The sequence below is a fragment of the Ptychodera flava genome, chromosome 13 (assembly GCF_041260155.1).
Source record: "Ptychodera flava strain L36383 chromosome 13, AS_Pfla_20210202, whole genome shotgun sequence".
Taxonomy (NCBI): Eukaryota; Metazoa; Hemichordata; class Enteropneusta; family Ptychoderidae; genus Ptychodera; species Ptychodera flava.
Genome location: NC_091940.1, coordinates 29,471,579 through 29,496,392, shown reverse-complemented (window position 1 = coordinate 29,496,392; position 24,814 = coordinate 29,471,579). Strand labels below are relative to the sequence as shown.

Sequence of the window (24,814 nt, the reverse complement as noted above, 5' to 3'; positions counted from 1 at the left end):
GGAGTAATAATCATAGTAAAGTGCGCCGCAAGCGTCAAGCCAGCGCCATGCAGCTGCGGCGGCGCACTATTTGCCAAGCATGCATTTGCAATGGAGCTCTGTGCACCGTGTTAGAAGTTTACCACTTGAACGCGCATTTAGCATCGCCTCAGAGCGACCGTCACCGCACACCAAGCACTACTGACTGAATTTCATGTCTCAGGCTGTGGTAGTCTACTATGGCTATCATTTCATGGATTTTGGTCGCCTGAATGAAAGGTCTTTGCAAGGTTTGAGTGTTTGTACGTTGGGCGTTGAGCGGCCTTGCCCGTACTAATTTCTCATTGGCTGCTCGCTCGCACGGCGGATTGTTCAAAAGTATGGCAGCGCGGAAGAGGAAGGACGCCGACAACAGCAGTTCGAGTAACTTTACAAAGAGAGCCAAACTGTCTTCGTTCAATTATAGGGAATGGAGCGCTTCTGATGTGTGCAAGTTCCTTGTTTCGAAAGGGTTCAAAGATGTCGCCCAGGTTTTTCGCCGTAAGTTGAATTTGAATTTATGTACCTATCGTTTTCGACATTCGTGATTGACTACTCAGCTACTGATTCCTGTTGCATTGTATCGTAGTAATTGTATTATACTATAGTGTTGGGCTAATGTACGGTCCTACTAATTATTATTATTATAAACTTTATTTCGGACTCATTGTCCATATAACAACAAAAGAAAATCTGGTGATAAATATACACAGCTTATTCCATAACTTTATCATTTCAGAGTTTAAATATAATGAGTCATACACACATCGTACAATATCATTACTGCTTCTTAGAAGTCTTTGCTTTAAACCATAAATTTGCCTTCGCAGCAAGGCATCAAAGTTATTGATTCTGTTAGATATAAACATAGAGCTTGCACTACTACGTTTATCATAACCCAATAAAAGACGAGCAGCATTATTATAAGCAACTTTCAATTTCCTCATAATATTAACAGAATATTTCATCCAAATTGGACCGCCATACAATTGATAACAATATGTTTTGAAAAGAACACTCTTGACTTCAAAGGTACATCGAGAAAATTTTCTCATAAGCATATTGGCTGATATATAAAAGCATCTCATCTGTCGCTTGATATCGTCATCATCACGAAAGTGATCGTTGAGAACAAAACCCAAATGTGTCTTCTTTGTGACAAATACTAATTTAAATCCATTGAGATACACACAAGAAATGTGACGAATCATAGAAGAATCGCATCTCACACTGCCCGTCAGGAAATTAACCGTCCAATTACTGTAATCAGTCATATCAATGCCAAAGACCACTTAAATATAATAGACAGCTACAAAATAAGAGTCTGTTTTACTCCAAACGCTTGAGTCCTGTCTGAGAACTACCATCAATATTGGAGCGCTTTACGACTCGGCAGGCAGTGTTCGGACATCAGCGTTTCCACTAGTTCACAAATCAACGTCGTTGTTGGGGTCTGGGACGACAATTTTGTTTGGTTCTATTGTGAGTAATGATTTTTTACTACCTCAATGATATCTCAAATCAAGACGGGATTTCTGACTTTTAATTGCTTGTTTTGACTTTACGTTATTAACGCCACCACCATGCGGCGTCCAGCTAAGCAAAGATGTATCTCAATGGGATACTATGGACGAAAAAAGCCCAGTTCAACGTTGTTGGTACAAATGCCAGATTATCACTAGTGACCTTTGGCCTTGCAATGGCCTGCACAACAACAGCCAGCATGAAATTTATGAGAAGCCATCGCATGGCCCCAGGGCTACAATTATTGCAGCCATAGGCATCATGTGAAGGATACAGTGCCTACTTTCACATGAAGGGACTATCCTATAATTTAAGCAATAACGTACCCCTCCTGACCCATAATGGATGAAAGTAAACATTGTACGACATATTGTACATGGCAAAGCTGAGTACATATTTGAGTCCAAAGTTTGGTTTAGTTGATTACGGGCTGGAAGGGGTACATTAATTTATTGCTGTAATTATAGTTGTCACGATGCCAGTGAATTTCTAGATCCAGAATACATATTGTGCAGGCACAGTGCTCTTTGTCTTCACATTACCATGGAGATAGCAGCAAGGACAGATTTGTAGATGAGTGGATTTTTTTGTCTCATCTCTGTCTTCCCATAGCATAACTCTAATCATAGACAGATAGAGGCCATTCAAAACCAACATTGGAAAGACTGGCGATAGGGGCATTTTGTTCAATAGTGTAAGACCAGCTGATAATTAATATTAACATTATTATAATGAGCCCACATGCATGATGTTTTCTGCTGTCATGTGACTTTTAGTGCATTTCTGTTGCAAGTGCTGTACCGAGTTGTGCTGTTTCTGGAGTTGCCTTACAACGTAGACAGAGTCAGCGTGGACTCTCTGTTGTACCATGCTACAAAATAAATGCACCCACTGACTGCACGGAACAACAGAGAGTCCATGCTGACTCTATCTTGGCTGTAAAGACCACCCATCCTACCCAGCGTCTTGAGTTCGGAGTTTGTCATCTTGTACTCTGGATTGCATGTGTTAACTCCGAGCTATCTGGTGCATTTTATACTATTAGTTTCCTCTCTCTAGAGCTCTTTGCTGTGCACCACCATCAGAAAAGCAAGTCTTGACAAACAGAAGATAGACTGATAGTAACCAAAAGACCTCTCGCACTCCTCTTCGGATTGCAAATATATTCAAATTTTATGCTCATTGCTATGCAGAATATTTTATGTAGAATTATACAAATTTTATGGACACCCTTTACAAAACTTCTGGGGAGAACACTAGTTTGTAAGGTTTCCTATTCATTCTGGCATCTGGCTGGATCATTATTATATGCACAAATAATGTAACTGTGTTTGTGCAAGAAATGCGTCACTTCGACATTTCAATAACTTGAAATGAATAGATAGCCAAAGCATCAGTGTGGAAAATTGGTTGACTCTAAATTCTCACAAGTACTAAAATTACTTTATTAACCCATGGAGGTAGCATATCTCAGTGTGGGGAGCTAGCAGATCACAGATACTGGGGCAGTGGGCATTATAATTCAGTGGATGGGAATGTTTTTTGCATATGCTGGGGGGAGGGCAGTGCAATGAACAGCTTCACTTTCCCCTCTAAATTATAAGGCCAGGTCAAAAATATTTAAAATCAGCTGTATATTGGCTTAAGAACCATCTTTTGTGATGATTTAAAATTGTAAAATTGAAAATTGACTGAACTGATCAGTTGACTGCACCTGGGAAAACCATAATGGGGTTGAAGTTTCCAATAGAACACGGTACACTGCACCATAGGCATTCTTGATTGATGTAAAGCACTGGTCCAGTGTATTGTTATCATGTGTTTCACCGGCTATCTTTCGTTTGTACTTTGGGAGTGACCTTTTCAAGCTGGCATGGTTGAAATCATCGGGTCACCGTCAGGCTTTTTGTGTTCAATATTTGTCATTTGGTCTTGGCCGATTGCATATGGTGGTATAGATGGCCATTAGAATAAATAGTGCCTCAAAAATGTAAACTGTGTCTTGCTTTGTCGTTTACCTTGAAAATAATACATGCTATCTTGTTCATTTCTCCAGGCCATGATATCGTCGGTTCAGTTTTGTCGGATATTACGGAAGAGAGACTGCAAACTTTGGGAGTGGAGTAAGTCTCTTCATCAACGTGATTCCCTTCAAAAACATCAGAAAAACATTTGTATTTACAAAGAATAGGTTGCCTTATTACCTTGAGCAGCTTGTCTAACTTCTGGTGATTTGCAGTGACAAATGATTGGCAAATCAAAGCAAAGGAGTGTAATTTTTTACAGTATAGGCAAATAATAAGAAATGATTGTCTTAGTGCTGCAGACCATTGCTGACCGTTTTTACCAAACTTCTGTCGCTGGCCAAACTATCTAAAACAAAGTTAAGTACTTGTTGGCCAAGTGTACACCATGCACTGGCACCCACAGGTTTTACCACATTATCATAATTAAATTTGTGTTCATTTTTTTTGTGGCTGTCTAATTTATTATTGCTGACTGCATTATCTTCTAGATGCTAGAAGCAGAATCTGATTCTCATGTCTAGTTTTATCATAATTTCTGCACAATTTAAAATTGCATGAAAATGGAAATTTACCCTTTAACTATAACATGTAGGATTATCCCAATTACTTTTGATATAGTGGGTTAACTGATATACAGCGAAATACATACTATTATATCTAATGAACAACAGTTAGATGTTCAGGAATGCCAAGATTTACATACTGTTAACATACTGTTGTCGTGCATTTACAAATGTACCGTTAAAGTCATTGTATAAGATGCATCTAAGTCACACCCTTTGTTGATTGAGTTGCGTGGGATGAAATTCTTGAAAAATCAAAAATGGAAAATGTATGCATCATAAGTCACATCCCTTTTTCAGCACAGCTGTCACACTACTGTCCACCATTGAGGTCAGCTCTGTTCATCATATGTTGAGTAGTCTGAAAACAATCTCATACTGCTATGGTACATATACCAAACGGCCCTTTTAAGGGTCACCACATCCTCCAAAAGAAAACTACCTTAATCAAACTCTTCTTTTAATTAGCTTTTTAAAGTTAATTTTTCAATAAAGCCGAATTCTCTCAGTAACCCCCACCCCCATCTCCCCCAAAAAAGAAAATAAATTGAGAATTTCCATGTTATGGGTGTCTCGCCCATTTTAAGAAACAAAAAACGTACATTTATAAGTCGCACGAGTTTCCTTGAGAAATGATTTGAGTTCAAAATTTGCAACATCATAATAATTAATGGCTTTAAGAGCAGTTGGGATATGATTTTTTTTGCTTTTTTCCTTTAACTTCCAGAAAAATGGGTAGGCGTCTACAACTTGTCCATTTATTTCAGGAACTTTGTAGTAGTGGCAGCTGCCACTTAAAGGTAAGAACCATGCATTATGAAAGCATACATCCTCTCAGAGTCCATGTACTTGCCTGTACTGATTCTAGAAACTATCCCCCTCAAACTTAGTTATATAAACCAATTCATTTCCCAATGTCCAATTTCCACAACTCTCCCTAACATTTTCAAGGGTTTGGCGTGACATTTGTAAGGTAATGTTTGCCTCTGAGACAAATATTTGGACTCTTGAGTTTTTCATTGCACATTTCCAGTCTTAGTTTTTTTTCGAAAATTGAAAGTTTTAATTTGCCCATAGAGTTAACACAGGGATGGCGGTCATTTTGAATTTCAAATTTTAGTAAATGTTAGGCACTTTGTTTCTCTATTACAAAACTTTGCACAGTGACCCTGACTTTTATTCCTGATTTAGTATGAGAACAGCTAGAAGATTCATCGGGGAATATTTTGAGCAAAAATTGAAGCCTTTCACTTTCGAGGTGCGGTCTACCTTAAAGGGGCAATCAACTCTTGAACAGCAGTAACTTGTGGTAAAATTTTCACCATTTTCTGGTTTAGAAAACAAGCCTATTATCTTCTTGTTTATCAAAAAGTGTGTTGAACTCTAATGATTTGCAATATAATTGTCAGCAAATGAATCTCAACTAACTTGACATTTCCTTGCAATGCACAAAAGCACTGAGAACCGCCACCGAGCCCCCCCAACTTACACAAACATTCATCCGGGCCTTTTACTAAAGGCTTTTAGAAAAGGAAACCTGTTTCTCTTTCCCAATCTGTCCAGAGTCAAAACTAAGACATTTATTTTGATGACGTGCCTACATTGTTACATGTAAAAAAATGAAAGACTACACATCTGTATTTGCTGCAGGTTTTCAATGATCCCATTCACGGCCACATAGAGCTGCATCCTCTTTGCATCAGAATCATTGACACACCACAGTTCCAACGACTCAGGGATATCAAACAACTCGGTGCCTGCTATCTTGTCTTCCCAGGTGCTGCTCATAACAGATTTGAGCATTCAATCGGGTATGTGTTACATTCATCGATACTTTTTAAAAATTTATGACTCTGACATTCATTCTGTTTTTTTATTCATTTTTCCCAACATCTTTTTCTGCCCCTGACATCTCAGAAAATAGTACCAAATTCTACTTTTAAAACAAGTCCGCGTGGAAAATGTAACTTAAATTTAATACTTCAAAAACAAATCTATTCAGATCATTGATGGGCATTGATTTGAACGGGATGATTTATCAAATCAAATCAAAGTTTTTGGGGATAGCATCAACTGCAAGAATTCACAAATAAAAGGTACTTTTGAAATCTTTTACGCTTATATTTATGATTGATTCGTCCAGGGTTTGCTACCTGGCAGGTCAGCTGGCTAAGAGACTTCAGGAAAGACAACCAGAATTACAAATCTCAGAGGTGGACATTCTGTGTGTGCAGATAGCCGGTTTGTGCCATGACCTCGGTAAGTCACTCACAAACTCACACAGTGGTTCTCTTAAAAAAAAAATGTAGTCTTTTTCAAGTTCTCAGGAGAGATAATTATCAAGTACTGGAAGAACATAATAAGTAAATGAACACATTGTCAACAGTATCTTTGTGTCCCCCCCCCCAAAAAAAAAATGGAACATTCTACGTTAAGGTTTGTCCTTGTCAAGTGTGCCACCACAGAAGTACAGAGATTAAGAGGTCCTATATACAGGCAAGAGTAAACTAAATGTGTATTAAGGGATCAACAAAATTTGATGATAGGAATTACATCAGCAGGGTTGTGTGCTGTGTACCATGTAATCCTTTGATCCACACCCCCCACCCCCACCCCCGATAAACAGCATTCCTACAGTGATTTATCTATTTTCTTACTTATTTCAGGTCATGGTCCATTTTCACACATGTTTGATCAGCTATTCATACCATTGGTTAGACCTGATGCACAGTGGAAGGTAATATCTCTCTCACACGCACACACAAACACACACTCATATTTATGTGATTCATTCACAACTCATCCAGGCTAACTTCTCGTTAATTTAGTTTTGTCTGAGAGACCTTACTAAGCATGAATGTGTGCCAAAATCCATTTCCTGTGTCATCATGAATGGTTTTGCCCTCTGTCAAAAGATTGATGGTAACAGTAATTTGACATATTTGAAAATCAATAACTGACTGCCATAGATATGTATTAGAAACTGCACAACCTTTCTTTTTTGCAAGCAAAGTAGAATTTATTCACAAATAGTGACTTTTATGGTAGATATGTTTACCATCAACACTAAGCGTCATGTCTACATACCTGTAAATAAGTAAAGCAAACGAAAAATGTACAAAGAATATCTTGACTAACAAAGTGATATATGGGTAATATGTTCATAAGGCAGTTTATCAATCAAAATGAGTTCAACTTCATGGTGCTTCCTTGACCATCAAGTCTCCCCAACCTGAAAATATCCTGTAAATTCAGCACACCAAATTTTTCTTGAAAAAGATAAATTTATTTCAGCAAAGACGCAAATAAAACAGATCTACATAACTTGAATGTGTCAAAATTACAATGCAACTTTTCTGAAAAAAATCAGTCATTTAACTAAAAAGATCATCATGTAAATGCATTCAGGATGCATTCTTCTCCTTCAAGTCTTACAAGGCTTGAAAACTTTGTGATAAACTCCTCAACTTTGTTCATCATCTTATAAGTGAAATATGTGTTCACAACCAAATTATGCATGCAGGTTCTTATAAAGAGCGCCCTCTATCATACTTATCAGCAAGCAAGATCTTACGTACTGAGCTAGCCGCCTTCTCTTGTTTGACTTACATTCTTTCAAAGACAGATCAGGCTGAAGTTAGTAGTCACGTTGTATAGTGCAGGTTCTCACAACAAAGAAAATAAACTTTTCCAAGATGAGTAATTTTTTGTAAGGTAGTTCGCACCTGATAAAAATCAGGGGTCACCATGCAAAATTTGGTATTAGAGAAACAAGTCACCAAATGTTTAGACTCTTCAAACTGAAAATGTCCCTTATCCCTGTGTGAACTCTATTGGAAGAATTCAATTTTTGATTTTCACAAAAATACTAAGTAAGGAAGTGAAAATTTAGTAAATCCATGACCTTGAAAAGGAGGCCGCGCGCGCCCCCCCCCCCCCCCCCCCCCCCCCCCCCCCCCCCCCCCCCCCCTTGTGGTAACCAAAGATGTATTCTTAAAGTTTCTGATTCTGAATACCTGTTGCGCATTCTATCTTACGAATTGTTCACCGCAGAGGATGGAATATCCTTCAAAATTTTGTGAAATTGGAAAAAGAAAACATCTTTTTGTCGGGAATAAACCCTTTTACTGTCCATGTCATTCATTGCTTTTTTTGATTTGTTTTGCAGCATGAGAATGCATCTGTTGAAATGTTTGATTATCTGATAGAAGATAATGAGCTGCTTGAGATCTTCAGTGACCATGGTTTGACTCAGACAGACATCACCTTTATCAAAGAACAGATTGCCGGTCCATTGCAAGGCATGAACAACAAGGTCAGTGTTTTGTTTTCCAGTGTTGTCATGTCAAAAGGTAGGCAAGCATCAGTTTCTGGTAGTCAGGTTGTCACCTTCATACTAGAATAACTGAGCAATAAAGTGGCCCTCACCATAGGCTGGTATACCCGAAATTTGGGTTCAGTGCATGACTTGTAGCTCGATCCACTAGGGAGTGTTATGTGGAGCAAATTATACCCAAATCTAGCGTATACTCCACTGTGCAGAGGGTTATTGCTATTATATTATATCAACATTTATGTTATGGTGTTAAAAATTGTTCCCTTTGTAGTTTTAGCTAAAAAAAGGAGAAACCATCATTAGATATACAGTAGTTGTTGTTGTCAAACAGAAATTCAGCGCCTAGGACCAAGTCTTGTCGATGCATAGAATACATGGCATGTGTACTCGACAGTGGAAGCAATGCAGACGACAAAAAGTGACAATGCTAATGTGGCAAAATGCGAGCAAAATGCTTGAATACAGTAGTTTTAAAAGCAACATTCTAAGCCTTTACACTACTCTTACAATTATCTACATGTATTTAATCATTTAACTATACAGTGGCAATGCTGATTTTTCCATCAATCGTAATGCTTTCTGTCACCCAATCAAGCTTCTATGCAACAGCATTGGTAAAACAGTTTTTTACCATGGCTGGCGTGAACTCGCGTACTATCAAAACAACACATTGGCATGACTTATACGCCTCTAAGATCTCATTATTTATCAAGGGAAGTAACTGTCCTTGAAGTAGGACTCAAGTCTTTTTGAATTCTGTAATTCAGTTATTGAATGACCTTTGACATGGCATTTCAGGAGGAGTGGCCGTACAAAGGCAGGGACAAAGAGAAAAGCTTCCTCTACGAGATAGTGGCCAATAAGAGAAACGGCATTGATGTCGACAAGTGGGACTACTTCGCCAGAGACTGCCACAATCTGGGCATACGCAATAACTTTGACTACCGCAGGTTTCAGCAGTTTGCTCGGGTCATCAAAGTGGACGACCAGTTTCAGATCTGTTGCAGGGAAAAGGCAAGTCCAGTGTTTCATCTAGATAGGGGATGGGGATTCCCCCTCTCTTGACCTGTTGGCACCCCCCTAGTAATTTGTCAAGGGGGGACCAGCCAGCCATGAATTGGTGCCAGTCACACCTCAGAGATACAAGTAGAACATGAACATGAACTGGTGAATCCCCCCTGAATTTTCTGGTAAAAGGGGAAAATTCTCCCTGTTGATAAAACACTGTAAGTCAAGAGGTCATCACAGGTCAAAGGTCACATAGAATTCTTATTGGTTTTGACACTCTCTGTTTCATTGAAGAAATTTTCCACACATTGATTTTCAGTCTCTTTGCCAAAGTTACCATGGGAATGTGTATTGTCAGTTGTGATGCTGGAAATGGTGGTTTTAAAGTCTTTCTGTGGCAGCATTTCAAAAAATATTTTCATAATTTGCCAATGCAATTCTTGTTCTCCGAACAGGAGGTGGGTAATCTGTATGACATGTTTCATACACGGAATACTCTACACAGAAGAGCGTACCAACATAAAGTGAACAAGATTATTGAATCCATGTAAGTTTTAACGCTTCCACCCCTTTTTACCCATTTATAGTTACAACTTCTCCACAGAAAGTATTTGGGTCAAAGCAAACTCTTGTGGTGAAGAGGTTAAACTGAAATTTACGAAGATAGATGGCCCATAAAATCATTTACTTCTCAATTACGTTGGCTGTTAAACCGTTCATGACCTCAGTGTTGTGTAACCAGTCAATTTTTTCTGTGGTGTAATTGGAGCATTATACAGTAAAGAGTGGAAGACTAGAATCCTGCTTTAAGGTAGTATGCACCTCGAATATGAAAGCCTTAAACTTTTGCTTAAAAGTTCCTAAATAAAACTTTCAGGCGCTCTCACCAAATCAATAATAAAAATCAGGGGTCACTGTGCAAACTTTAATACTAGAAAAACAAATCACCTAAACTTTACCGGTATTTGAAATTCAAAATGGCCGCATCTATGTGTTAAACCTACAGAGAAAAATATAATTTCCAGTTTTCAAAGATCATAAAAGAATTGTAAAAGTTCGAGAGTCAAAATATCTGTCCCGGATGTGCATTCTGCTTCAAAGTAGTTTTTCATATAAAACGGCTTGACCACTGTATAGCTTATTGCCACTGCTGTTGAACACAAAAATGTGATTTTTGTATATCCATTGGTTTCACTTATGAATACCATGCAAAAGTATACACATATTGACTGGCCATCTTGGTAGCAGCATACGTTTGTTGCCCAAGGGCCTGAGAGTTGCCTCCAAACAGTCTGTTTTACAAGTGTGTAGGCCATGGGAAATGACTGGTCTGGGGTGACTCTTAGGTCCAAGGAAAAACAAACATATGCTGTTACCCTCATGGCTAGTCAGTATGTGTTTTGCAACATACCTCGTCCAATATTCTCATTGAAAAATCAAGAAATTCTTAAGCTATCTTTCGTCTTGGTGGCAAATGACACCGCTATCTTCTTTACTCGTTGTATAGAATGTGCACATGCGTAGATGGTGCTTCAGACTTGTCCAGTCAACAGTTCTTCTGAACTGTTAGCTGGTCAAGTTTTGGAAACTGTTAACTGGTAACTTGCTTGGGGCATTTATCAGCACCAAAATGATGCAGACCACATGATCGTAAAGTAACAAATCACAACAGAGAATTTTGACAAGGTGTGTCACAAGTACAACTCTTTACAACAGTTTTTCCATATTAGCAAAACGATTACCACATGAGGTTGAGTAAGACATCACTTGCTATCTTTTACTATTATTTTATCACTTGTTCATCATAATCATATCAAATGTTTTCTTCCTGTTTGAAATTGTGCACTTTCAGCCATGGTTCTTGCCCTGCATATAATCTACCAGTGTGCAAAAAGTAAAGACCATTTAAACATAAACAAGAAAAAGTATGCTTCTTTTTAAAACATATGATTATTTTGTTTCCATTGCTCTGATTTCCATCAGGAAAGATAAAATATTGCCTGTCATTGAATTTCAACTTGATGTTTGAAATTGCGCTTGCATGTTAGTGTAAGAATGTAGAGAAGATGGAGTATACCTATGGCTTGATTTCCACGGATTCCAGCACAATTCAAATTCACTTCCATATGGTGATACAAAACACTGCATCAATGGCACATCTGTGGAAATCCGACCTTTGGGGACACATTCCATCCACTGCGGGGGCAGTCAAATGCAATCGTTTGATGATTGTGTGTTTTCTTAATCTTCATTATTGAAAAATTGTTGCCCAACTCTTCTCTCCCAAATCGAAGTATTTGTACAAAGTTGCCTCAGGTTCGTGAAAATGTAAATCCATTTCTTGTTTTGACCGGTTGATTATCCATTCCACTGGTCCAACATACAACCTTACAGTGTATACCTTTCATCATTTTAAGGATTGTAGAAGCATTAGTCAAGGCTGATGATCACATCAAGTTCCCTGGAAAGAATGGGTGAGAAAATTGAGCACAATATATGTTAACTTTCATATTCTAATCCACTCCAGTATTTCATAGCTTTGTCATGCTGTGTACATTGTTCAAGACTTACTCAATCAACAAAGTTTGTTTTCACACAGAGCTATAGAACGTAAAGGCATTAATTCATCACATCAAAGTTGTCACAGCAACATTGTCTGAAAATGAACCATTGAGGAAAGATCCACACTTACTATTAGTTCTTGAACAACAGACTTTAACCTGTCCACCCCAATTCCCTGTAAGCATGTCCAAATTTAGCATTGATGACAATGAGTTTGGGCCAAACCATAGTGGTGAACGGGTAAAATGTTTCTGTGTATTATTTCTCTTGTCATACACACAGCTCCATTTACAACTTTCATAGGCTAGTTTGTTACTAATCTTACAGTTTGGTCAATAATATTACAATGTTTGCATGGCAACAGGTCAAATTATAATCTTCAACTGTCATTACCCATCAAGTCACCAACATTTTAAGGGACAAAGTCAGCCATTTTTCATGAATTTTGTTTGATACGAGATACTACTTATATGGCCGACTTTGTCCCTTTAATGTTGACATAAACAAAATGAATCTTACATTGCTTGCTCGCACCAGGTCAATAATGACAAATGAAGATAGCAGTAAGTCAACTATCATGCTCAGTTTTGTCATTTGTAAAAATGTAATATGTATTCTGCTAAGTGAAGTGTATCTGACTGTGTACAGCAGGTCAGTAATGAGAACGTACAGGTGGAACCAGTTCAATAATGGTCTTCAATAGTAATGTTGATCTGTGTATCTGCCCTCACTCACACAGGAAATACTTCAAGATGTCAGAGTGCATAGATGACATGCAGGCCTACTGCCAGCTGACCGACTACGTCCTGCATCGCATTCTACAAACAACCGAACCGGAACTTGAAGAGTCAAGGTCACTACTTATGAAGGTCAAGTGCAGAAAGCTGTACAAGTGCATCGGGCAGACGCAGCCACCTACCGATGTCTGCCTTGCTCAGGTGATGAATACTTTGATCCTGATAGGTGTAAATCATCAAGTGTGGCTCTTTGATATTCACCTGGCTGTTGTCAGTGCGCCCTCTTAGGCCAGTGGCTTAAACCTGGAATTCAAACATACAAACGCATGAATAAATGCATGTATTTCCATATTCGTTTGTACATGTTGGTTTGTTTGTATTGCTGTCATGTGATCTTCTTCGGTGTACTGAGTCTGTAAAACACTGCTCGTCCTTTTGTTTTCTGGCGGAGATACTTCAACACTTCGACATTGTCCAGTCTGCACGGCTTGGTTAGGCTGGCGTCGTGTAGTCTCCATGACCAACCTGTGTGTGAACAAACTACACTCTCAACTGCAGGATTTGCCAACAGCTTCAAACCATGCGGACCAATCACAGCCACTGTTTCAAGTTCTCTTAGTAACAGAAATTGTGTGTGGCACTTGCCAGTCTGCATGACAGCCAGCTGGGATCACTTGATGGACCATGGTGGTAGCACACTCCATGGACACATGAACTACATGTACCATTGCCCAAACCATGCAGTTAGCTACACAGCAACCTTCCAACAACACGTTCTGATCATAACGAAAGTTGTGTGGCGGGGGTGAACTAATAGAAATTGATGACTCAACAAGGCATCTCTGAAGACTTTGCTTTGCAAAGCTCAATAAACGATTCAAAGATGGGAGACAGTGCAAATTCACAGAGATGACATATGTACATTAAATGGTCATAGCTGATGGCAAATTTCATGAAAGGACAAGTGCTGTCACAACACAAACAAGGGATCAAAACGAGTTCTCAAGCATCCACTGACTCCAAGCTTCTACGCTATCACAGCTGCAGCAAAGCTGCCAGTTTGGCAGTTATGCTTGTAATGAGGACATGGTTGCCATTTAAAATAGTGCTTAGTGTCAGTCAAAGTCTTGATTGAAGAAACACTAGCAGATGAGTTCCTCAAGGTCACTTAAAATCGACTTTGAAACAAATTGTGATTGGCTGCTCACAGACCATTTCTAATTGCACAATAGGGCTACCAATGACACAATTAACAGGGCTGTACTGCCAAGCGCTGTTATTAGGGAGGGTTCGTGCCGGATAAACATACTTGGCTGGCAAAGTTGATACTTCAGAGAAAGTAGGAAGGATCAAAGGGGCTTAGAACGAACATATAGCATTCATTCAGCATCTCCATGATATCTTCATTACAGGATGATGTTTCTGGATTCAAGGAGGAAATTGCGGCAATATCACATGAAATTGACACTGGTGGGGAGCATATTTCACCAGATAGACTAGTAGCACATGTAAGTAATGATGTGATTTAAAAGTAACATCAGTCAAGAAAAGTTGTGTCTTTTGGTGATTAGTGGGTGTAATCCCTCCTACTCCCTCACAAACTTTGAACTTTATTGTTCTGAAATTGATATAAATGCTTCATTAATGAACAATGCAGAAGATTTGAATCATTAAACTATCTTTTTATTTATGATCATTCATTAAATCAGCTATTCATTCATTGAATTGGCCAGTCATTCACTAAATCAGCCAGTTATTCATTGAATTGACCAGTCATTCATTGAATCAGCCAGTCATTCATTGAATCAGCCTGTCATTCATTGAATTGGCCAGTCATTCACTAAATCAACCAGTCGTTCACTGAATCAGCCAGTCATTCATTGAATCAGCCAGTCATTCATTGAATTGGCCAGTCATTCACTAAATCAGCCAGTCGTTCACTGAATCAGCCAGTCATTCATTGAATCAGCCAGTCATTCATTGAATTGGCCAGTCATTCACTAAATCAGCCAGTCATTCACTGAATCAGCCAGTCAGTCATTGAATTGGCCAGTCATTGAATCAGCCAGTCAGTCATTCATTGAATCGGCCAGTCATTTATTGAATTGGCCAGTCATTCACTAAATCAGCCAGTCATTCATTGAATCAGCCAGTCATTCATTGAATCGGCCAGTCATTCATTGAATTGGCCAGTCATTCACTAAATCGGCCAGTCATTCACTGAATCAGCCAGTTATTCATTGAATTGACCAGTCATTCATTCAGCCAGCCAGTCATTCATTGAATCGGCCAGTCATTCATTGAATTGGCCAGTCATTCACTAAATCGGCCAGTCATTCACTAAATCAGCCAGTCATTCATTGAATCAGCCAGTCATCCATAAATTGGTTCAATCTGGAAATCAAATGAACCGCGATACTAGCAAAACCGCATGCAGAAATGTAGGTAGAACTCTGTATATTTCTGTGTTTGTTTGTACCGCTGTAACATAGCGTCGTTAGTGTCCCATTTCCATTGAACACCTTAGCAATCAGGTTGTGACCTTTTATTCCACAGTAGGCCCATCAATGTACCATTATGTTGAACACGCTGTACCAGAAAGGTTCACTGTCAACCATAAAGGCTTCTTACCTTTTGCTCTTTTGACGAGAAATAGATTCCTAAAATACCAAGGGTGGTACCTGGAAAATTGTCCCTGAAGCGAGAAAGAGTTTTGGAAATCTAAATTCCCAGCATCAGAACCTCGCAGCATCAATTATCTTATATCTGCATGTCTTCAAAGTATCTAGAAATTATGATATACATTTAAGATCTTCAAATCAGCAGTCTTCATGCCATATTGTCTGAAGGTTGCAAATTTAATACAGTACCCACAGTTGCCTTACACTTTTGTCTTCTTTAGGTTGTCAATCTGAATTATGGAATGGGACATGAAAATCCAATAGATCATGTCCGATTTTATTCCAAGGACAATCCTGATCAGGCCATGAAAGTCAGGAAGAATGAGGTGAGCAGTTGTCATCTTTAATTCAACTTTTTTTTTCTTCACAGTTTTGATCAAGAATCCTAGAACTCTGAGACAGCACAGATATATGTACAAATTTAATGTTATAACGCAGCGTTTTGTGAGGACATATTGGCGGTTCTGTTAAACTGGTCCAGTATGGTGTGTGACCGGTTTCCAGAGTAAAGTAATCTGGGCAACTGCCCAAACCACTGAGAAGTGTTCTTTACTTTAAAGTGCGATGTTAATTTTCAGAATATTTTACTGAGAGGCAGCGATTTTTCAAGATTACAGGAAAGTTTAGTTTCAGTGTCAGAAGATTATGAAAAAATATATCACCGTTTTGCTAAAAGTAATAGAGGGTTATATAAAAAAGTTGAAAGATTGCAATATTGAAGTGATTTGAAACGTAGTAAAGGGTTCAGCCATCAGGCAGTGGGAATCAGACTGCTGATGGCTTTGTTCCCAGAGTTCCAGCGTACATGTCAGACTAGTGTGGCAATGAGTATCAAAGGTGTCAGCCTTATGCCCTGGCATTTTATCACAAACACAACTTTGCTTCTTCTTTCTTCTTTTCTTCACTTCGCATAAACTTTGTGGTTTCAAAAGCAAACTTTTGAGTCCTTTGCGTAGATGATTTCAGGTTCAAGAAAGTTTACAAATAGAGGCGCAAACATCTGGTTAGATGCGCAGATGGCAACTTCTTACTATGTAGCTAAGGAACACGAAGTCTTCATTTTGATTTTAGCAGGAATGACCCCAGGTGCATTCTAATAAGGCTATGTGCATATTATAGAAGTTTCTTGTATCATTGAACCATGTAAAAGAGGACTGTACAGGGATAATTCAGTTAAAAATGTTTCCCACTTGTCAAATATTGTAAAATGCTGTTGTTTTATAGACAAAATCAGTGAACTTAAGTCACACTAAAAATTTCTCAAACATCAAAAGAGTGAGATCAGATCACAGTGAAAATTAATGCTATTACAGTAGCTAGGTATTGTGTCAGAATGACCATGCTTCCTTGACATTATATAATTCATTGTGACATGGGCCATCAAATTTTCTATTTTCAGGTCTCACAGATGTTGCCAGAAAAGTTTGCTGAGCAACACTTGCGAGTCTACTCGAAAGATAAAGATCCAAGGAAGTTAGAGGTGGCAATCCTGTGTTTTCAGGAATGGTGCGAGAAAAAGGGATTCACAAAACCCAAGGTATGTGATATACTACAGCTCTTCAAAGTATGATATTGTTCTCTTCTTAGACTTTGATCAGGCACTCCAGGCTCCGCAGCCTCCTACCCAGGTTGATATCTGTGGAGCCAAGGAGTGCCCAAATAGGGTTGAATCTTTTAGTCCAGCGTCATGGGTGAGTATGTCCATTGGTATGATCATGGAGACCACCAAAGTTTTTGGTCAGAACAGTGAAATTTGCCATTGCTGATATCCAGCAGACCATTGAACGCTGTCGTATGATGACAAATTCTAAAGGACAAATTAAACTGCAGGACTGCTTGGCTTATGTTGATACTGGTTTTGGGACCACACAATACTTAATGCCTTTTTGCTTACTCCTGGGTACACATTTAATGGAACAGGGCTGGACATTTTACACTTCTTAAAAGTAGAGGAACGGATTCATCGTTACATTTCACTTTTTTAATTTGCATATGTTGACAGATAAAAGATAGTCAGCAGAAGCTACATTTGTTTAGATTTCCACATGTTATTTTAGGGTCAGTCATGAACCTTCAAGGTACGGAAGAAATCATAAATTTGCATGTGAAAGAACACCAACCGTTGTTTGTGCTCTTTACATGATGCACTGCATTCTCCCGGAATCATTCACAGATTTTAACCCCTCGGTGATTTGCTAAAGATTTATAATAGTCACTCTTTGTAAGTTTGCATTAAACTCAACAATTGGCCAATCTATTTCACACCCAGTCATGGAATTGGTAATTACATCACCATTACATCATCAGTGCAGATTCTGCTTATGCAAATTTTACATTTTTGCATGAAGTTTTAAATTTCAGGACTCATCGCAAAATGTTCTTTTAAAATCAGAAAAGCCCAAGATAAATGTTATTCTAGACTAAAGCCTAATTTGGCCTAAAGCTACAGTTTTTGTCAAGCTAGGTAGAACCGTGAATTCACAGGAAACTAAAATTTATGTCAGTTTTTGTGCAAACAGTTTAAAGTCTATCACAGATATGCACACTTTGTCCAGCCTGATATTATACTTTGACACCAGGAACAACACTTTCCTCATCCAGCAATATAGTCATGCGATAATCAATTTTTTCATCCATGTCTTTCTCTGTGACACTCCAGGCTGGCAATGCTATTCCCGAACTGACGCCGCTTAAGCTGACAGCCGAACAAAGAGAAGAGTCTGTGTTCCCAGTGGAGCGTTCAGATAAAAGCCGAGGAAGGTTATCGTTCTGAGTGGGATTTTGGTTTACACACAAGACTTGTATGCGTGGACTGTAACATCAAACTGACTTTGCAATCATTTGCTTTCACAAAGTCTGTTTTTCCTTGAGAGACGTAATTTTATGTTCCCTTTTGCAGTTAGCTCAGGTAGCTGTAACATTGTGCTATTCTAAATAGGATGACTACATTCCAAATATAACAAAACTTATGATTATCTGTCTTTTCTTTGGATCATGGTACATAGATCCAGCTCCAGAGATCTGCCACATTTTCCTGACAAGAAAAAATCTTAGATGTAAGTAGAGATGTACAATCACGCTTTGAGGCATTGAGGGCGTTTTAGAAAAGAAGACCCAGACTTTGAACTTTACAAGATTTTTAAATGCTATAGTTACTGAGTATTCAACAAAGCCAAGTTTGACAAAAAATGTCAAGTTTTTAAAAAGTTTGTTTTTTCCTGAAATATTTTCAAAACTTCACCAGCGAAGATCGTTCCAGTGCCTAACTGCCCAATCACAATATGTGACTGAAAATCAAGTTTGGTGAGGAGATTTGCATTTTGTCTTTAAATCAGTGTACTAGACACCTATCATCCCTATGCACAGCCCCCTCACTATGTGAATTGTTGAAGTTCAATGCAAACGCAGTGAGCGATTTTACATCGAATTTATTGAATGCCTAAAAGTGGCAAAAATTGTGGATTGTATGTATGCCTTAGTGTCTCAGTCACATGGCAAGAGGAATTCGTCACAACTGACGGCAGAAATAGATTTATAAATTGGACACAAAGTGAACCAATGACATTTGGAATGGAAGGCCAACTTTTCCACGTGACCACCATGGGGAAACATGGGTTTGGCTAATGAAGTTCTGGTTGGCAAGTAAGAAATTAGTATACAGAGACATACACTCTATCTGTGATCTGTGTTGTTGGACTCAATCCCCCTTATCATTTCAAGAGTTTGACATTACACCAGACATTGGCACTAAAAGTATAAGTTGGTATAAGTTCAAGTTCAGTTGCCATGACACTGACCCTACCAACTTGTGAGTGAACCACTGATGACCTATGACCTTGGCACTTGGATCCCCCACCAAGTCCTTTAAGTTAACGACCTTTCTATCTTCTATGGCAGATTTTGGTATCTGTTCAAGAAACTAAGATGAAGGTTTGAGTCAAAGGCTTTCAAATTTTGGTTTTTAGTCCCCGCGGACGAAGTCCAGCGGGGACTTATAGATTGGGTCCCGTCTGTGCGTCCGTCCGTCCGTCCGTCCGTCCGTCCGTCATCAACAGTTTCTCAGACACTGCTGAACCAATTTCGTTCAAACTTGGCACAAAGGCAAAGCACTATGACCTACAGATGCACGTCGATTTATTTTGTGATACGATCCAATATGGCCGCAAGGCGGCCATTTTGTTGCGATTTTTCATGTCTTTGGACCATAACTCAGACATCCTTGAGCAGATTCTGTTCAAACTTGGCACAAAGGCATAACACTACGGCTTTCATATCCATGTCAAATAATTTTGCGATATGATTCAATATGGGCGCGAGGCGGCCATTTTGTTGCGATTTTTCATGTCTTTGGACCATAACTCAGACATCCTTGAACAGATTCTGTTCAAACTTCGCACAAAGGCATAACACTATTGCCTACATGTGCATGTCAAATTAGTTCACGATACGATCCAATATGGCCGCGAGGCGGCCATTTTGTTTGCGATTTTTCGTGTCTTTGAACCATAACTCAAACATCCTCGAACCGATTCTGTTCAAACTAGGCACAAAGGCAAAACACTATGGCCTACATATGCATGTCAAATTATATTGCGATATGATCCGATAGGGGCGTGAGGGGCCATTTTGTTGCGATTTTTCATGTCTTTGGACCATAACTCAGACATCCTTGAACCGATTCTGTTCAAATTTGGCACAAAGCAAAACAGTATGCCCTTCATATGAACACCGATTTATTTTGTGAAATGATCCAATATAGCTGACAGGCGGCCATTTTTTTTGCGATTATTTCATGTCTTTGAACCGTAACTCAAACATCCTTGAACCGATTTTGTTCAAACTTGGCACAAATTCAAAGCACGTACTATGGCATGCATATGCATGTATCAATTAACCTTGTGATAGGATCCAATATGGCTGCAGAACTGCCATTTTGTTGGAATTTTGCATGTCTTTGAAGCGTAATTCAAAGGTCATTACACCCATTTTGTCCAAACTTGGCACAAAGATCAAGCACTATGGCATACAATATGTCAATTTACTTCGTGACATGTTCCAATATGGCTGCCAGATTGTCATTTTTTTCGAATATCATGTCTTTGAGGCTTAATCATATGCAAATATTCCTTAACCAATGTTGTTGAGACATGGTACAAAGATAAAGTACTATGGCATACATATGCATGTCTACTAATTTTGTGCTATGATCCATATGGTCAATAGACAGCCATTTGATTTCAATTTTGGTTTGATTTTTTTATGTCTTTGAAACATAAACATAGGTCACTGTCTCTCGATAGACTGATTTTGTTCAAACGTGATACGAAGATAAAATACTATGGCTGCATTCTTGTGCACATTAATTTGTTTCATTATATGATTCGAAATGGCTGATGGCTGATTACAACAACATACCCGATCCCATAGCATTTCGAAAATTCCACCAAACCATGTGTATAGTATGTGCCGTCATGACACTAGAGGCAGTGAGGGCATCGTTATGTGTGATGTAATCAAAAGTTCCTTCAGTGGTCATTACCGGCAGAGATGAGTCATTTATTGAACGTTCCTTAGATTCCTTTATTATGCAAGTCACAGGCCTGATGCACCCCTTGCATCAATGTCATTCCACAGCGACCTAGACCACAGCTACCTAGACACCAAAGATTATAACAAAATGGACAAGCGGGGACTGTGTCATCAACGATGACTTGTTAAAAACTTGCATGGAGGGTCTTGTCATAATCTCTCTTTCTAACATCAGTTATCTTCCAAATTTGCACAATGACATTGTCGTGTTGGACATGAAAAGGACAACCAATTCACAATTATGGCAATATGTTATGTAAGGCTTGACTTAGGAATTTCCGTATTCCAGCTCCTGTGCTCTTCAATCTTATGAACATTTGGCAGTTATATGAACAATTTTGTACTAAAAGAGTCAATAGAGATTATTGATTATATATTTTATTAGTCTACAAAGTTATTACATGATGTGGTCCTTGTAAGACCAAGAAAAATCTGAAATACTTGTAATGTATTGATCAAGAGAACTTGGCATCAAAAATGAAGATAGTTTATTTTTAGTGCTGTAGTCACTTTAACTCTTTGAGGGCTGTAATTTTTCCCACCAAAATTTGGTGCAACATTTTACCAATTTTTATGAATTTTTCTTTAACCTTTTTGATAGTTTAGGACCAAATAGACATCACATTTCATTGGCTTAAGTTTTTCAGCAAAGTCTTTCTCAAAAATTAGAATAAAATTGACCAGGGTAAATTTTATAAAGGTGACAAAATGTGACTTTGGCGCTCAAAGGATTAGTAGTAAAGATCAAATATTATTAATCGTCTTTCCATCTGGAAATCAGGGTTATGTGTTGAATTTTGTTCAGCTCAGTACTCTCAAACACCAATAAATAGCACAACAAGTCACAAATTAGGTGATAAGTATGTTAGCCCCGACATTACATCACTAATATTCATTCCTGCAACTTTTTTATCTCTTTTGACATTTTTCAGTCAAAGAAAGCCTTTTGTAACACATGAGATACCAATTTACAGTAGTTTACAGTGGTTTGCAGAGAACCGTTTGCAATACAGGGACAGACCTACTGTCTGAATCGAGGAGTTCTCAGGGGTAACTATCGTCTGGCGGTAATATCAGTCAATAACAAAGAAATCATCCTGCGAAAGTTGAAACATTGTCTGGAAGGGGGTCATGCATAATTAAAATAGCACCACAAATCCACACACGTCCCGCTAACTGTGTGCGGGTCTGGTGTTGTTGTTTTGCCTACGTGGGACCTACTTCATGACAATGTTTTTAACTTTCACAGAGTTGGTTTCTTTGTGATCAACTGATATCACCGCTAGGCGATAGTTACACCTGATAGTGTTGGCAACTCCTCAATTTAGACAGTATGTCTAGTTCTCAAATGATTGCCACCAGTTCAATGCAAGCAACCTGTTAGACTAGTAAAGATCTAAAATACTTTTTACAGACTATGAGAACTCCACTTCAAAGTGACAAAGGGTTTTGTTAATGTCATAGTGACTTAGTCCAAGATCAAACCTGTCATCTTTCCACTGGGTAGTCTAAATATTGAAGTCTGGTCATTACAGTACTCACAAATGTAGATTTCCAACTGAAATATAAAAACTTTATCACTAAAACTTTGTATTTTAAAATGTATTTGAAATGCTTGTTTTCTAGATCAAAGGTGTGGAAATATCACCAAAACTTACGGCTTTTGTCTGTTATGAAGAGACGTGAAACAAAACTTCTCTAAGTGATGAACATTAATTTTCATATTTTTAAAAGTTTTCACAGATTTCTATTTTTTAAAACTGATTTTCAGAAACTATGCAATAAATCTTTCAAGCATTCAGATTACCATGCTTTTTGTAGCGTGATTATTATAATCACTGTTACACAATAAACATTAATTATTTTACCATTTACATCTGTGCATCGTTAGTTTGACGCCGCAATGACTGCATACAAGGTTTTTGTCCATGTCAATACAAACATCACAGGGCAGAATAGGCATGCATAACTACAAACCCTGGTGGGATACCAGCCCAAATAATTTTGTTAAGGTAGAAAGCGCCTCGGGGGACAGATATTCAGACTTTCTTATTTTTGAAATTTTTTTTGTGTCTACCACTTGTGGGGTTCATTGTAAAATGTGTGGAGTGAGAAAAACATTTTACCGTCTTAGTTTTATCAAAAATCAAACATTTTTATTTTTTCCCAGTAGAGGCAATGGTGACCATTTTAAAATTTCAAATATCTATAAATGTTAGGTAATTTGTTTCTCTAGTTCCAAACTTTGCCGGGTGACCCCTGATATTTATTCTTGATTTGGTAAGAGAATGGTTGAAAGTTTAAGTCTTTCACTTTTGAGGTGCGTAGTACCCTAAAATGGTTAAACACTTAATTATTTCATTCTGAATATCACAGCTACGAAAGCATTGCTTATCTGTTAGAACTCTGATTTTAAAAAAATTTTGTCCCATAGGAATTTTATGAGCTTCAAGTGCTTTGAGCTTATAGAGTTTCATGTTTACGGTTGCTGAGGTCAAAGTTCGTGTGTGCACATAATCTTGAGCAGATCTGTTGATGTCATACAATGCTGTTGACAGGCTTTGACCAAAGCTGTTGACAATGACAAAAATCACCTTCCAGCCTTGATTAGCCAGAATTTTGCCCAAAGACATTTCGCGTCACTTTCAACATAGCATATATTTTAGCATATTTCACATGTAATGTTTTATTCTTTTTCCCCCATTCTATATATTGAGACTAGATTTTCCGTTTACTTTGAAATCATCCCTAAGGGCCATTTGTGCTGTTTGCAGATACTGGCTCTTTGCCAGACACACAAGGTAGACACATCAAGTGGCCTGCACAAGTCACTGTCCTGATACGTGTTCTACCAGTAACTCTCTACAGCAAAAAATAAGTTTTGTAACAATGCGTGCTATTGGTCAGTGAATTTCACTATTCCATTGTAGCAGATTTGCTGAGGCGAATGGTCAGGTTCTATAAGTCCCATAACTACAAATATGCAAAGTACTTGTAAAACTGTATCGGATTGGATAAATAGACCAAAAATGTTGTTTGACTTTCAAACAGATTTTCCAAATCTGGTCTGATAATGTATATATGTCAATTAAAGTGATTTAATCACAATGAAAGTAACAATAATCTGGGCAGTTTAGCATTTTCTCGATCATCTCAGTGTCTACATACATTCATCCATATCATTACCATCAATCATACCATTAGACATATATTAACAACTATTGCTGTAAAAATCTATATTTCCTCGAAAAAATTCTCTGTAGGACCACCCACACAAAGCAGGGAATTTAGAAACCAGCCATTACAAATTTGCCAGGGATCTAAAAAAAGAAATTCTATTAAATTTGGTATACTTTCTGTACGATGAGAAGAAAAGGTATATAAATTAATCTGCATTGAATGATTAAAAATTTTACGTTACTTTCTTCTGTTTTAACATAAATGAACATACCCAAATATGGCACGCAAACAATTTATGGCATCTGTGTCACATGACCACCCATGCTACCCACAATGCACTGTTCATTTCTCTACGACGGCAGGTGTTGGATAATAATGTGAAAAGGAAATCTTTACCACCTTCATCATGATTAATATATTTAGAGTATAAAGCAAGAATGAAAGGCAGTCTGGATAAGAAATAGCTAGCATCAAATGATATAAATTATTTTTTTCCACATTGCCAAAAAAAATGGGCCTGTTTTAATTTTATTGGCAGTATTCAGTAATCATAAATCTACTGAGCCATGTTTGATTTGTCATTCAAGTA

General features: G+C 38.1%; 2 protein-coding genes across 2 annotated transcripts in view; both read left to right on the top strand.

Annotated features, from left to right (window-relative positions):
- LOC139148120 (reticulocyte-binding protein homolog 2a-like) overlaps positions 1 to 24,814 on the top strand; it is a 581,355-nt gene that overhangs the window by 433,139 nt on the left and 123,402 nt on the right. The window lies entirely within an intron of this gene.
- On the top strand, positions 65 to 22,919 carry LOC139148085 (deoxynucleoside triphosphate triphosphohydrolase SAMHD1-like). Its single transcript, XM_070719380.1, has 15 exons — positions 65 to 519; positions 3,599 to 3,665; positions 4,860 to 4,932; positions 5,783 to 5,943; positions 6,276 to 6,391; positions 6,799 to 6,869; positions 8,301 to 8,447; positions 9,267 to 9,482; positions 9,932 to 10,023; positions 11,894 to 11,950; positions 12,778 to 12,976; positions 14,188 to 14,283; positions 15,678 to 15,782; positions 16,856 to 16,993; positions 18,116 to 22,919. Exons 1-15 carry the CDS (start codon positions 360 to 362, stop codon positions 18,227 to 18,229), a joined length of 1,812 nt encoding a protein of 603 aa, XP_070575481.1. The 5' UTR covers positions 65 to 359; the 3' UTR covers positions 18,230 to 22,919.

Excerpts from the sequence above, each read along its gene's own strand:
- LOC139148085 (XM_070719380.1), top strand. The coding sequence starts at position 360 with ATGGCAGCGCGGAAGAGGAAGGACGCCGACAACAGCAGTTCGAGTAAC. Across the intron at positions 6,392-6,798 it reads CGGTTTGTGCCATGACCTCG|GTCATGGTCCATTTTCACAC; the intron begins GTAAGTCACTCA and ends TACTTATTTCAG. Across the intron at positions 11,951-12,777 it reads AAGTTCCCTGGAAAGAATGG|GAAATACTTCAAGATGTCAG; the intron begins GTGAGAAAATTG and ends TCACTCACACAG.